This window comes from Coenobita brevimanus, chromosome 84, assembly GCF_032717465.1.
Source record: "Coenobita brevimanus isolate Jiangsu-jjx chromosome 84, ASM3271746v2, whole genome shotgun sequence".
NCBI lineage: Eukaryota > Metazoa > Arthropoda > Malacostraca > Decapoda > Coenobitidae > Coenobita > Coenobita brevimanus.
Genome location: NC_137037.1, coordinates 48,514,755 through 48,529,988, shown reverse-complemented (window position 1 = coordinate 48,529,988; position 15,234 = coordinate 48,514,755). Strand labels below are relative to the sequence as shown.

The 15,234-nt window shown below is 40.4% G+C and overlaps 1 protein-coding gene across 4 annotated transcripts in view; it reads left to right on the top strand.

Annotated features, from left to right (window-relative positions):
* Positions 1 to 75: 75 nt before the first annotated feature.
* Positions 76 to 15,234, top strand: part of LOC145410211 (uncharacterized) — a 28,206-nt gene continuing 13,047 nt past the window's right edge. For 2 of the 4 annotated variants that reach the window (XM_080280423.1, XM_080280425.1), the window contains exons 1-7: positions 76 to 149; positions 5,042 to 5,117; positions 7,322 to 7,465; positions 8,732 to 8,798; positions 10,575 to 10,782; positions 13,162 to 13,378; positions 14,472 to 14,599. In XM_080280423.1, coding sequence (XP_080136549.1) covers positions 82 to 149; positions 5,042 to 5,117; positions 7,322 to 7,465; positions 8,732 to 8,798; positions 10,575 to 10,782; positions 13,162 to 13,378; positions 14,472 to 14,599 — 908 coding nt within the window. In that variant the 5' untranslated portion in view covers positions 76 to 81. The remainder of the gene's footprint in view (positions 150 to 5,041; positions 5,118 to 7,321; positions 7,466 to 8,731; positions 8,799 to 10,574; positions 10,783 to 13,161; positions 13,379 to 14,471; positions 14,600 to 15,234) is intronic. The other 2 variants (XM_080280424.1, XM_080280426.1) reach the window with 2 other exon arrangements.

The window sequence follows — 15,234 nt, the reverse complement described above, 5'->3', positions numbered from 1 at the left end:
TTTACCATTCAAATTTAGTAATCTTTTAAAACTCAGTTGATTCTGCATCTCCAGCGCCATTGGTAACATCGTTCAACAATCATGGCGGACACCAGCCTGGATGAAATAATTAAGCAGCGGAAGATTCGCCCATTGATGCAGACGGCACGGTATGGATTACGGTGCTACAGAAAATGTCCCTGTGTATAGCATAGTGGCAAACAAAATGGGTGTCTTATGTGGAATCTGTTAGCCGTATTATTAAGAGGTTACAAACTATCTAACAAGCTTGGATTAACATGTTGTATTGGTATTTTCGATTTCTCAGAGTCCCCGTAGCCGCATCTTCTTGGAGTAGACTGATTAGATTTAATATGGTTGTAAATTAGTGTTTATGGCGTAGCAATAGCCTCCTACCCAGAACAACTCCACTGGACGGTTTGTTTACATGCCAGTCGTCAGTGGAAAAGGGAATTTCAACCATCCACCTGATAGTAACATCTAAGCAGTTTTGTGATGTAATTTCACGTTTACTGTTCAGGTCTGAGTCATTCTGTGTAAGTTACTCAACTCTGGCCTTGATATCTTTTAAAAATTTTCAGCTGTGAGCAAGCATCTGACAAAAAAAAAAAAAAAAAAAAAAAAAGTGACTATCATTTCCCTCCCCTTCCCAAATGACATTCATTAGCTCATAAGCTGTGGCCACGTGGGATATTTTAAAGCAATATTGGCTTCCAGAATTGCTGTCTTCCTCAATATGAGGAAATTTTAAAGGTAAAGGTTTCTTGGGCAGTTATTTAGGAAGGATTCTCAAACACTCATGTTCATTTAAATACGAGATACTTCCAGCAATATTCAGGGTCAGATGCTAAATCCCGGATACTATATTCCAGTTATGTAAATTGTGATGCTCACTTTTGCTATTAATATCACATCCCTCTCCGTAAAACAAGTAACTCAAAGTCAAATGGCCACCCCTTACGAGATTATGGCATCAGGCAATAGATAGATAGATATATTAACCCTTCAAGATCTGGCCACGATTGTGACTTTATTGGTGCTGGTCTCTTGGCCACGATTGTGACTTTATTGGTGCTTGTCTCCTGGCCACGATTGTGGCTCGCTTATTTGCGCAGGTGATTTTAAATTGTGTTGGGAAGCTGGTGAATGTTATTGGTAATTCTCTTAATGCTTGCTCATTTCCTGGATATTAGACAATCCAGTTGAGAAGAAATAAACATAGATTTATGATTCTGGGTTAGCAGGAGTTTTTCTCTGTCATTTTGTATACAAAAATGCATTTATTTGCGACTACACACCACTAACTACGCAACTTCCCATCATTATTACAGCTCTTGTATGGTAGGGAAAGTAGAGCTGCAGTATTTTGTAGACAGATGTGTATTATAGTAGTTCCTTATGCATAAATATAACTTTTTTTCTCTAAGTTTACAAACCTTGATTTTTTGGTCAAAATATGCGATTACTCAGAGTGGATGTACAAACCTATTTGCCACCCAAAAGGGCTAATATTACTATGGATAAAATAGTTGTAAAAGTACTTGGATTGTGTGATGAGTAAGGATGGAAGTTTAGAGGGTGAAGTGCTTGTAAGGGTACAGCATGGAAGAATGGTTTCTGGTTCTTTGAAATCAGTGATAAGAAACTGGGAAGTGAAAAAGTTACTGCATGACAGTATTGTGATGCCAGCTCTATCATATGGAAGTGAAGCTTGGACCTTGTTGGAGGGACGTAAGTCAAGAGTGAGAGCAATGGAGGTGAGTTATTTGAGAAGAGCATGTGGAGTCACGTTGCAACGTTGGGTCTGGTTAGTATGTGGATGGGTGACCGCCTGGGAACACCAGATGCTTTTGCATAACGTTCTCCCTACGTGTCAAGTGGGGTTGGTGGAGGATTAGTGCCCCTCCCTGTAAAACAATTAACTCTAAGCCCTTGGCCACCCCGTTTGGGATACATGGCGTCTGGCAATGAATGAAATGAATGTGGAGTCATATGGAGAGATGGACTACAAATGAGGAAGTGAAGGAGCATTGTTGTGTGACGTGGATCTAATAGGAAGCGTTAGGAGAAAACATTGAGGTGATTTGGCCATGTGGAGAGGATGGAGGGTGAGAGACTGACAAGAAGAGTGTATGTGAGTGAAATGGAGAGGGAGGCCAAGGATGAGTTGGAGGAATGCAGTGGAGAGGTACTGTATATGAGAGAGGGGGAGCTGGACAGTGAAGTGGCAAGGGACAAGGTGACATGGAGGTGATTTGTTTGTGGCCACCCCTTATGGGATTATGGCATCTGGCAAAAATAGTAAAAGTACAGGGTATACAGTACAGTTGATGTTGGTTTGACCAGCATTTGTTTATAACCACTTAATGCAGCTAAATTCACAAACTTCTTGACATTTGTATGCTACTTGTCAAGAACATGAAAACAAGACTAACCAGATGAAGATAATTGGGTTTGCTGAGTCATATCCACTGCCTCGTGGATTCCGGATCCTCCAAATTAAGCTCTTACCAGTTCTGGATGTGGATGTGAGGTAAACGTGGAGAGTGATGAGAAGGGTGGGTAGTGAACTGAATTAACGGAAAGAAATTACTGATTATGCGTGTGGGGATGACAGAATAAGAATGTACGTAATGGATGCAAGAGCAAATAGAGGCTGAGGGAATAGACTTTCTGACCATCGTTTGGTAGTGGTGAGAGTTAAGGTTCAATTGAAATGGAGGAATAGAAGAACAGACGGACTGGAGGAAGTACAGTAGCTCATACAAGGACGGTGGAAAGGTCAAAGAGAATGGAAAAAAGGCAGAATATAAGAAAGAAATGGAGGAGTGACTGGGTAAATATGATTTGGAGCAGATAGGGGACGTGGAAGGTGTGTGCAAGATATTCAAAGAAGAAATCTGTGCAGCACATGAGGTGGTGGGTGGGGTGAAGAGAAGACGAAATGGGGTGCAAGGAACAGCATGGTGGAATGAAGAGGTGAAACAGGCTGTGGCATAAAAGAAGAAAGCATATATATAGTGAGTGGATGAGAAACGGGTGTGGAGGAAGTAGAGAGACGGATGAAATTTATATGCAGAGAGGAAGAGAGTGGTGAAACGTTTCGTAAGAAAGAGTATGTAAATGATATGGTAGATGGAGTGAACAGTTATGCAAGTCTGTTTGCTGATGATGTAAAGATCTTGAGGAAGGTAGAGGTTGAGGAGGATTGTAAAATGCTGCATGAGGATCTGGATAGGATACATGATTGGCGTCGGATATGGGAAATAAAATTTAACGTAAAGAAATGTAAAATATTGGAAATGGGTAAAATTACCAGGAGGCCATCACTGAATTATTTGTTGGGTAATGGATTAATCACAAAAATGAGAGAAGAGAAAGATTTGGAAGTGCTGGTCCAAGATAGTTTGTCACCAGAAAAACATATTAACAAGATAGTTAGAGAGATGTATAAACTCTTGACTAACATAAGAGTAGCATTTCATTATATGGATGAGGAGATGATGAAAAAATTGATAGTGGCCATGATCTGCCTCAGGTTAGAACATGCAGCAGTAGTGTGGTCCCCACACAAAAAGAAAGATATAAACAAGATTGAGAGAATACAAAGAACAGCAACCAAGATGGTCTCCAGTCTGGCAGATCTGTCATACAGAGAGAGGCTGGAAAAACTGGATTTGCCTTCCTTAGAGGAAAGGAGAAAGAAGGGAGACATGATTGCAGTGTTCAGAACCATGATAGGAGTAGATATAATTGACAGAGAAGATCTGTTTGTATGGGATAAGAGAGCAACAAGAGGACACAGAATGAAATTGAAGAACTCAAGCTGCTTGAAGGATATCAAGAAATATGGTTTTCCTTATAGAAGTTTAGACCTGTGGAATAGCCTGGACAAAGAGATCGTCCAGTCTAAAAACTTAAACAAGTTTAAAGCTAAATTTGACTTCTTGAGAAACAGCGACTTGAACCCATGAGCATAGTACATTTCGTGTATATCACAATTAGGTATATTAGGTAAATACTTAAATATTTGGAACAACATAGACAAAGAGGTGGTGCATGAGAAAAACATTCATGTGTGTGTGTAAAGGTAGACTTGATAAATGTGGATATGGAGACAGGACAACATGAGCATTGCTCAATTCCTGTGTACTACAAATAGGTAAATACACACACACACACACTGTTTATTAGAATTCTGTTTGCATGTGTAAATCTAGGACATATATTTTTTTTTAGCTAGTTACAGTACTATGATAATTTACCTCTTCACTTTAGTGACTATTTTACATCATATTATGGTATTCCATTATTCCACTACCATTTGACAGCTTTATTCAGCTAGGGATAGTTTTTTTTTTTTTTTTTTTTTTTTTTGGGGGGGGGGTAAAGTTATTTTAAATAATCCCTTACCACCTTAAATAGGATATACAAATACTTTCCTTGTTTAATAGTTTCTGTATGCATACATAGTTTGGCAGTGGATTTTATTGTTGCATATATTGTCATTGTTTCAATTAACACACCAGTAGTGCAGGGAGATAATGTAACAGCTGAGATAAAAAACAAGCAAAGTACTACAGTACCACTTCCTTTGTGTCAGTTGCTATTCATTGCACATGATGGACAAGCTAGTCTGTTGCATATGTGCTTCATACACCCACAGAAATTTTTATTTTTTACTCATTGTCCATTGTGAAGCATCGTGTGAGGAGGACCTGGACAGTTTTTCAAGTTGACTTTAAGAATATTGGTATTGTATTAGCTTCCACAGAGTTTCTTTTAGGATTAACATAGACATCATGTAAGGATTGCTCAGTGTTGGAGGTATGCACTGTGCTGTGTACTCTTATGCATAGTGTTTGTTATATTTGTATCTTTAACAGCTTTATTGTTACTGTTTTACAGAAGTTTGCACAGTATTATACCCACCAGCAATCATTCACTTTATTGTTATTTTGGAACCTAATAAAGGTACTGTATTTAAAATTTTAATAATTCTGTACATTAATAGTCACTAATGCAGATTAACTTCTTCCAGAATTAATTCAGGTGGCAAGAATACTGGCAAAGGGAATCAGAAGCTGCAATCAAACCTCAACAAACCAAACATGAAGGTTTGTCGTTGAATACTGTGCTGCTTAGTTGCCGTATATAGGTGTCAGGACATGAAAGCATCCTTCTGCACATCCGTTACATAGGAGTGATTGGACGATGGTTTTATGTGGTATTTGAATGTGTGAGAAAGTGAGGGATGGATGCTGTGAAACCAAATGAACTTATGGTACATTGCTTATAACAGGATGGACAAAGCACATACTGCTATGCATGGGGCAAGAATTTTGCCCCCTTTTAATCCTTTGACTCCAGTGGTGTATTCTCATAGTTCGTTTTTATTACCACCAGACAGTTTTATTCAACTTTGGACAGACATCTAGTAGTAAGGGGGTTAATGAAGGCTATATCTACACCCTACACTTCATAGTGTTTCTCCAAAGTTGAACAAAGCATCTGGTGGCAGCAGTACTAGAATACAGTATAAAGTACATCATCAAAGGAAAATGGCTGAAGTTCTGGCTGTTGATGGAATGGTTATATGTCATAGGTTTAACAGGAACATTTTGACTTAAACCAGGATGCTTGTAATGCAAATGCTGGGTGATGGAGTTGCCATAGCTCAGGTCCAGCAGAATGAAGGGTAGTTCCAGTTTTCTGCTTCTGTCCCTTGTGCAATTGCTGCCCTACTTAGAACTCCAAACTTACCTACTTTTGAGTAGAACCATCTTAAAACCAGTTAAGTTCATACCAGTATGTATGTAAGGGTGCATCTGAAATCAGTTTTCATGGTGTGCAGGAAGTGTGAAGGTACAGTAGAAGTATTTCTCTCCTGATCTCAGGGATTATGCTAAATGCAGTAAAACCTTGATATAACAGACTTAAATAGACTGGAGTTTGCTTTTATTGGAATGAAGGAGCTACCAGACTAAATCCTTATATATTGGAAAGAGTCCAATAAAACCAGAAGCAGTCCAGATTACCTGCCCACGTCAGCTATGTTCATCACAATAAGGTAAATAAAAGACATGTTTATTATTGTACAGTACAGTATTATAATGTTTATTACACCATTTGATTATTGTAGTGAATGTATAATACAGTACAGTGCAGCAATGGTGGTGAAAACAGTTTAAAAACAGTTGGTGTGATCAGGACTAATGTCTGATATATCAGAAAAGGTCCAGGTTAGCATTGGGAAGTCCAGATGTCTCTTATCGGAATTTCACATTTTTCGGAATGGCTTGGACCCCAATTAGTCCACTACAGTGAGGTTTTGTTCTTTGGTGTTTGTGCAGTACTGTAATAAGTATGCCATCACTTAATTTCTAATTTATCTTTGTTTTGTAGTTTATTAATGCAACTACCAGATATATTCATTCATTTTAAGTGAGTACTATATTTGTGAAGGGTTAAATGAAAGCTGTAGCCAACCCTTGCAGCTTGGGAAGCGGAAAAGAAAATCTTCCTGTATCTATCATCCAATCCTACTTTGCCCCATGAGGAGTGTAGGAGCCTGGAGCTAGGTAAGTTGGTCCTGACATTAAAATGAGAGTGACCAGCCTCACTCATCCCTGAGTGGCATTACGTAAGCATTAACCCCAACCACCCCTTGGATATATACCTTCACCAGCTTCATCCGATTGGAGCACCGCAATTACCCACTAAACCACCAGGTGCCATAATTTGGTTATATGGTTACCATCCAGTGTCGTAAATGGTTTCCTGGTGTACAGGAAACCATTCGGCTTGTCACTCAGTGTCGAGTCACCCATAGGCAGAAGGAACAGAAAAGAATGAAGGAAAGAAAGACAAAAGAGAGATTGTAAAGTCACCTGTAGGCAGAAGGATGAGGAAAGAAGGAAGTAAAGAAAGACAGAACAGGAAGGAAGGAAAGGAGGGAGGAGAGGAAAGGCCAAACACAGGAGAGCAGCGCTACATCGAGTGAGTGGATAGTGAGCGCCCCCGCCAAAAAAAAAAAATAAAATAAAATCCTTTATCTGAAAAGTTGTTTAGAGAAAAAAGAATAAAATATATCATGATTCATTAGAGGAGCCTCCTGATATACCAGTACTTATTTAATTTGTAGTGGAGTCAGGATTCCAGGGGCTTGAAGAGGTGAGTGAATGAGAGTGTAGAACATTTAAGTAGGCATGATGTTGGTTGGTTCTCCCACTTTCAGTTTTTTCTCACTCTAGACCCTGCCTCTCTCAAACTTTAGGTTAGAATAAGTAGTTAGGATGATGATGATGATTAATTTGTACAGGTAATGGGGGATATGAGGAACAAGATTATCCAGAAGAAGCGATTACGGATGGTTGATGCCAGAGACCGCCTTGCTGAATTAGCAAAACAGGTCGATGCCCGAGACCGTCTCAATAACATGAGGAGGAAAAACATAACACTCAAGGTTAGCATACCATCACTATCCAACCTTTCACCCTACAATGTATCCATATTTGGCAGTGTAGAATTTGGTGTGTGTCTGTGTCTATGTGTGTGTGTGTGTGTGTGTGTGTCTGTGTCTTTGTGTGCCTCTGCATGTGTGTGTGTGTGTGTGTGTGTGTGTGTGTGAGTATTTACCTAGTTGTGATATAAAGGAAATGAGCTTTGCACGTGTACTGTAGTCCTGTCTCAGTGTCTCAGCCAGTCAAACTTTGCACACATGCTTGCATGTGCGTGGTGCAAAGTGCTGAACTTTCAGGAATTAGTCTGATATCACTGGCAGCATATACTGTACTTGAAGTGTTAACTCAGGAGTACAATAGTTGAATTTATCTGGCAAATGAATGTGAATTACATTGTTACAGTGCATTTATTACATGCATATGTTTGTCAGTGTGTCTTGCTTGTTTTCCTGGACATGCTGCCTATGCCTCTCTTTCTCACATGTTTTTATTTAATCATTTTCTGAATCTTACCTCATCCCATTCTTAGTTTTGGAAAAATGTCAGTATGAAGATCTATCTGTCTGTCTATTGCCAGACACCTTAATCCCATATGGGGTGACCACAAACAAATCACCTCCATGTCACCCTGTCCCCCGCCATTTCACTGCCTTGCTCCCAATTCACACCCCCATCTCTCATGTACCTGTCTACTCCATCCCTCCATCTCATCCTTGACCTTCCCCTCCTCTCACCTCCCCCACCTCACTCACATACACTCTCCTCGTCAGTTTCTCACTCTCCATCCTCTCCACATGGCAAAACCACCTCACTGTGTTTCTCCTAACGCTTCCCATCACATCCACATCCACATTACAACGCTTCTTCACTTCCTCATTTGTCAGTCTGTTTCTCCATGTGACTCCACAGGCTCCTCTCAAATAACTCAATTCCACTGCTCTCACTCATGTGTCCCTCCAACAATGTCCAAGCTTCGCATCAATACGTTAGAGTTGGTATCACGATACTGTCATGTAATAACTTTTTCACTTCCATGCTCACTTCCCAGTTTCTTATCACCACCTTCAAGGAACCAGAACCTTTCTTCCTTGTTGGACCCTTTCAAATACTTCACCCTCCAAACTTCAATCCTTACTCATCATGCTACCCAAGTACTTAAACGTATTCACATTTTCCATTTCCTCATCATCCAACATCACTGTACGTTCACAGACTTAACCTCTCTTCACTTTAATCATCAGTTAACATGTTTTATTTAATTATTGCAGACGAAAATGGCACTGAAGAACCCTGTTCCACTTGTAAAGAAAATACGTAATGAGAATCGTCCATCAAGTAAGTTGACATAGATAGATTTTAGGCTAAAGGTACATAATGTAAGTGAATGGTTCATGATCAGTGTGAGCTTGCAACAAGGTTGTGTGGTGTTCCCATGATTGTTTAGTATATACAGTATATGGATGGGGTGATGCGAGAAGAAAAACACGAGTAATGGAGAGGGATGACATTGGTAATGAATGGATGGATTGAATATCTCAAATTTGTTGTATGCTGATGATTCAGCGCTACTTGCAAATACTGGACAAGTGCATAGTTTTGCTGATGTCTGTGAGCATTGTGCCTCGAGAGTAAATGTAGAAAAGAGTAAAGTGATCGTAATCGAGAGAGAAGATGACTCCCAGTGTGATGTTACAGTGAATAGAGAGAGACTGGAATGGATGAGAGAGTTCAAATACCTGGGTACAGTGATAGAAACGATAGGAAAATGTGCAAAAGAAGTGGAAAGTAGAGTGACACAAGGAAGGAAAATAGCTGGTGCTATAAAGGCCTTGATAAACAGAGGCTTGAGTGTTGCAGCTGTGCGATGCTTACATGAAGGAGTGTTAATGCCAACTTCAGCATGTGGATGAGAGGCTATGGTGTGGCATAAAAATGGAAAGTCAGGAGTGAGAGCAGTGGAGCTGGGACTGCTGAGAAATGTATGTGGAGTACAGAGTGGATAGGATACGGAATAATGTGATTCGTGAAAGATATGGAGTGAGGAAGTCTGTGGACACCAGCATCGAAAAGAGTGCACTGAGATGGCATGGTCACATAGAGAGAATGGATATCAATAAAGTGGTGAAAAAGTTATATCTGAGTGAATTTGAAGGAGGGAGGAGACAAGGTAGGCCAAGGAGAAGGTGGAGGGATGTGGTGGATGAGTGTGTGAGGAAGAGGGGTATTGAAGTCGTTGAGGCTAGGGGACTGACGAGATCAAGAACGAGCTGGCTGGATGAATGTTGTGAGAAGTGTATGATCAGGGATTTGGCATTCCTTTTTTATGTGACAGCGTTAGGATTGACTCTGTTGGTTACATTTATATAGAACTAAAGATTTGGTGAAAGTTTTTCGTGTATCAGATAGAGCCAGGATTCTGTGGGCTTGAATGATAAGTGAATGGAAGTGTGGCCCATTAGAGTGGGCAGACTTGGGCTGTCTGGACATTGCTATTCCTCACCCTGCCCTAGGGTGAGAAAGAAGGTCTAGATGATGATGATGATTGATATTGGACGTGGATGCACAATCAGAGTGAAGTTGATTAGGCTAAGAAATTGACAGTGGATCAGAATGACTATATGAAATTGATAACTGTCCAGCTGATATATGTTAAGTTCTTGTATAGAGAAAAATTAAATTTGTAGATGCTTCAGCTTGTGAAGTGGTGCTAGGATTCTGAAGGTGTAAATGCAGTAGGAATGATTATGTGGTCCATTTCAGTGAACATGCTATCGTTAGTTCTCCCATATTCATCCTGTCTCTAGTTTTTTAATCAACCACACCCCAGTTTTATGTGGGAATGATGATGATGATAACATCAAATATCCAAGAAATCAAACAGTGTTGGGAGTCATTTACAGAAACTACTTCAGTTTAAGTAAGTTTGCCTTTCCTACTTCCAAATACCTCCAGCCCTTCAAATGCAATGTGTCCAGGCATTTGTGGACTGGGCAGCCTACTCTGCTTTCCTGGTGGAGCAGTGAAGGATTGAATGAATGGATAAATCAGTTCTTGTTTTGCAGTATGCTATAATATCAGTGTATTATACCATGATGAACTTTTCTCTTACAGATTTAGGTGGGCAGACACAAATGAAAGGGTCCAAGCTGATGCGCACTGTAGCAGGTGGAGATGTAGGTGATAAAAAGCCAGGGGGTCAACGTGGTCCTCCACCCAGAACCACTGCCAATGGACGGACTCGAGACACTGGCCGCTATCACCCTCTTCCTAATAATCCTCATGTTGTCACCATCAAGAACAGGAAGGGGGACTTTTCCAGGTGAGACCTGAGACTTTCTCATGCTAAGACTGTAGTTTGCTTACCATAACTAGGTCTAGATTTTTTACTTTTTGCAGGTTATTTCAAGTAGCTCAGTGGCTAAAAAAGACAGAGTCACAGCTCAGCATCATTTCCATAGTGCTTCATGATGAGAACCAGTGTTGATCTTGCATTACAGATCAGCATTTCAGATGGAGATTTAAGCCAAATCTTAATTGTCAGGACCAACTTGCCTAGCCCCAGGTTCCTACGCTCCTCATGAGACACCATAAGATTGGATGATGGATGGATGGATAAATTTAAAGAGTATAACAACTTGTCTTTATGCAAATGGTGTGGGTTAGCTGGCAGAAAAAGAAGATCAGCAGTGGTGGGGTGTTAAAAAGATATGGTTGCAATGAACACTGAAAGTAATTGCCAGTAAAGCATGAAAGTGGTGATTGAAAGAGTATGACAGTTTATTTTAGAATGCAGCAATGCCAGAGAAACTAAGATGATCAGAAGGGACACAGGAGAGGATAGATGCATGAGGTTGAAAAGTACCGTAGTATCGGTTGATAATCGAGGACTTGTGTAATTATAACAGAATCATTTGTTTGTGTAACCCAGTATATTGCATCATGTTCTTGGTTAGTGAGGAATGTGTGAGCAGTGCCTAGAGTAGATAGAATTAGAGTAGATTAACAATAAGAAAGATGTGGAGTAAAAAAGTCGATTTATAATAGAGTAGAAGAGGGTTTTGCTTATATAGCATTGCTTTTGATCATGGAATAGAGGATGAAAGGGTAGTAAATTTGGTACTGCACAAAGAGTGAATTGAAGGTAAGAAGAGATGTGGTAGGTCGAGCAGATGGTGAATGGTTATGGTAAACTAGTGTATGAGAAAGTGCGGCATGGAAGTTGATGAGATAAAGGAATTTACAATTGATTTGATTACCCAAATGTGAGGTAAGAAACAGTGTCAGGCAAACTGTATCAATCTGAAAATATCAATTGGCCATGTGGTGGGAGTATGAATGAGATTGAAATGACCAGGAAGCTTGTTTCAAGCTTTGCATGCACACTTTTATGCCAACAGTAAACTTTGTTTCTCATAAAAAATTTTAATACACTAATCATTTTCTGGTTTATTTGTTGGCTAGCTGCCACTGATGTGGGAGGTACAAGCATGAGAGTTAGAGCAAAGTTTTGCTATGGACATAGTTACCATCCACACAAACATTCACTCTTGGGTCAGGAAATTAACCACAAATAGCCACAGAAAATTATTTAAGCCAAGAGTCCTATGCTTGCACTTCAGCATTTACTTATTTATCAAAGAAATGGCAGATGAATACAGGACCAAAGTAGGGGAGGAGTTGGAATCAGTGAATTGGAATATAATGGATCTGGACAGCCTGTGGAATGCATATAGGGATTGCTTAGTTAGGAATGCCAAAGCTGTGCTTTGTGTAGCAAGAGTAACAACAAAGAAGAAAGGTACGGACAGCATGGTGGGATGAAGAGGTTAAGAGAGCAGTGGAGGAAAAGAGGAAGAAGTGGCTAGAGTGGTTACAGAACAGTGGTTCAGTTGAGATAAGAAATGAATATATCAAGAGCAAGAAGCACATGAAGAGGCTGGTGAAAAGGAAAAAGGAGGAGGTAAATGATGATCTAGGAAGAAAAATGAATGCAAACTACACTGAAAATAGGAAGTTATTCTGGAAAGAGGTGCGGAAATATGGACGTGAAAGCCGGAAGAAATGTGAAAGTGTTAAGGTTGTCAGTGGTAAATTAACCCATGGGTTTGAAGTTAGGACCAGATTTAAAGAATATTTTGATAGCCCGGTGAACGGGAATAGAGAGAGCAGAGCAGCCGTAAACATGATTGGTTCTGGGGGTGTGCCAAGAAGGAATGCAGTGCCAGGAAACGTGACACTTGCACAGGTGAAGAACTACCGGTATATTGATAGCTTGGTTAATGGGAATAGAGAGAGCAGAGCGGCTGTAAACATGATTGGTTTTGGGGGTGTGCCAAGAAGGAATGCAGTGCCAGGAAACGTGACACTCGCACAGGTGAAGAATGCCGTGAAGCAGCTGAAAATGGGAAAGCAGCTGGGGTTGATGAGGTGTATGCAGAGATGATTAAGTGTAGTGGAGAGAACGGAATGAAGTGCTTGTTGGAGGTATGTAAGAAGGCATGGATGAGTGAAACTGCCAGCAGAGTGGAACAAGTCTAGCAAGAGTAGGCTCCCAGAGTTTCCCCCCATTACATATTTCGACTCTTCTGCCACATGTTTGAAGACCCTGCCAGTATTGTCAGACAGAGAATACTAAGACTGGTAAATAGTAGCAGATGGAGCATATTGGCATAACTGTGAGCTTCTGTTTCTCCTACAGTGGGCAAGACCATGGTGGTAAGACTCAGGTAGCAAAGTACCCTCCAAGGCCCCTCATGCAGTCGGTAGGTCGGTCCATGGAGTCTGCATATGGTGGAAGGGGTGGCATGGCACGAGGATACTCACCAGAACCTGAACACTTGTATCGTTCAAGATCACCTCTCTTACAGGATGTACGGCCAACACGACTCAAGATCACCACACCCAACAATTACAGGGTCAGCCAGCATCATCCACAACCGATCACCACTGACATGTATTATAATGTGTGTCTGGATGGGTTTAGTCCAAGGAGAAGAGCGATTCTGATGGGTATTCTGAATGTAAAAGAGTAATAAGAAAATGAATGGGGTGCTTAGTAGTTTTTGTGTGAGAACTGAAATGCTATGACAGGCATTTGTTCTTGAAGGGAGTTGGCTGTTACAAAAGAAAAAAAAAAATCTTTCCCAGCAAACTGATACACAGATATGTTAAGCTTTTCCTTCCCCAGTAGCAAGAAATTTGCCTGTTAGAGTTCTGCTGTTATATGTAAAGCTGATATGTTAGTTTGCTCCAGTTTGCGGTAACATTATTAAGAATCTTGTGGTTGTTTTTGGACGTATTCTTGACTTTCGGTGTGAACTTCCTGTTAATAGTAGATATGGGGTAGAAGTTACAATGTCTAACAGAAAGTTTGGTGCTGTGTGAGTGTGAAAAATGAAATAAAAAAGTGAACGTAGAGAGAGAGGTGATATGAAATGCTTGTATATTTGAGGTAGAGCCAGGATTCTGGAGACTTGATTAATGAGTGAATGAGAGTGGTCCCTTCAATTGGGCAGACTGATTAATTTTTCCTTCTCAGGTTTTCTCCCTACCTCACCCCATCCTAGGGTGGGAATTAAAGTATGGATAATGATAATGAATGTAAATAAGAACCAGTTGAGGAACTGGAAGGAGTTACAAAGGCAGGTTGTAGGTTGAAACAGAATGGTACTGAAATGAAAAATTTGCAGTTGTTGTGAGCAAGGAAGTAATATAAGGTAGGAGGGAGAGAGAAAGTGGATTTTGAAAATAACCAGAAAACTTCGGTAAGTGGAAGTGTAACAGCAGAGTGGAAGAATGCTGTGATTGTGCCTTTCTGTGAAAGTGTGTAAAAGGTGATCAGAGTAAGTGCAAAACTGACTGCGGATAAAATTTGCTTACGGTATTGTTTTGGAATTCAATACCAGTCTGTAAATAGCTAGCCAGATGGACCAAGTATCATGATCATCATTGTCATTGTCATCATCCTATTTGCTTTTTGTAATGTTTGTAACAGTTTATTTGTATCAGGAACAGAGTCCTATGTATAATGATGAATGGGACATGCCAGGGAGGATGTCAGCCCAAAGAATGCCTCCTCCTCGTCTGCCTGAGTCACCACCACAGAGAATGGCTGTCAGACCAGGAGCCAAAAAGAGGTAGCCCTATAATAAAATAGTAGTAGTACATTAAGCCCTCATCTTTGGCAGTACCCAACTTTGCTGACTCTTTTTGAGGATGAGTAAACCATCACAAAGTACACTAGTTTGAGGTGCATTTGTGATAATTTAACAAAGTTTGTTGGTAAATTATCACAAAATACACTTTGAGGAAGTAGTTTCTAATGTCTTGTGATGTTTAGGGGAATTACAGATGGTTTGTAGACGTTTGTATGCTTAGAATTATGGTTGTGTGAGCCCTTTTTCAAGGATTTCATTACATAGAGAAATTTTTTGCTGGTGTCCATGTAACTTAACCCATGAAAGACAAGGGCTTACTGTAGTTGCAACCTGAGACTCATCTGAATTTGAATCCAGTGGACTGGAGGCAGAAGTTGCCCTCCTCATGCAGTGCACTACCTTCCTAGGGAATAGGGAGGAAGTAATGGGCTGCTTGTGTAACCAGGCAGTAGAGCCTGTTGATTATATTAGTTCCACCATGAAAAAGTGTCCTTCTCCAGCACCTTGGTGTACAGTACATTCTAATTTTATTCTAGGCATGTTTTCTAGAATGTCACAGCCTTTTGCATACCACTGGAGCTATACATTGGGAGATAGGTCAAGCGGGCTCAGGT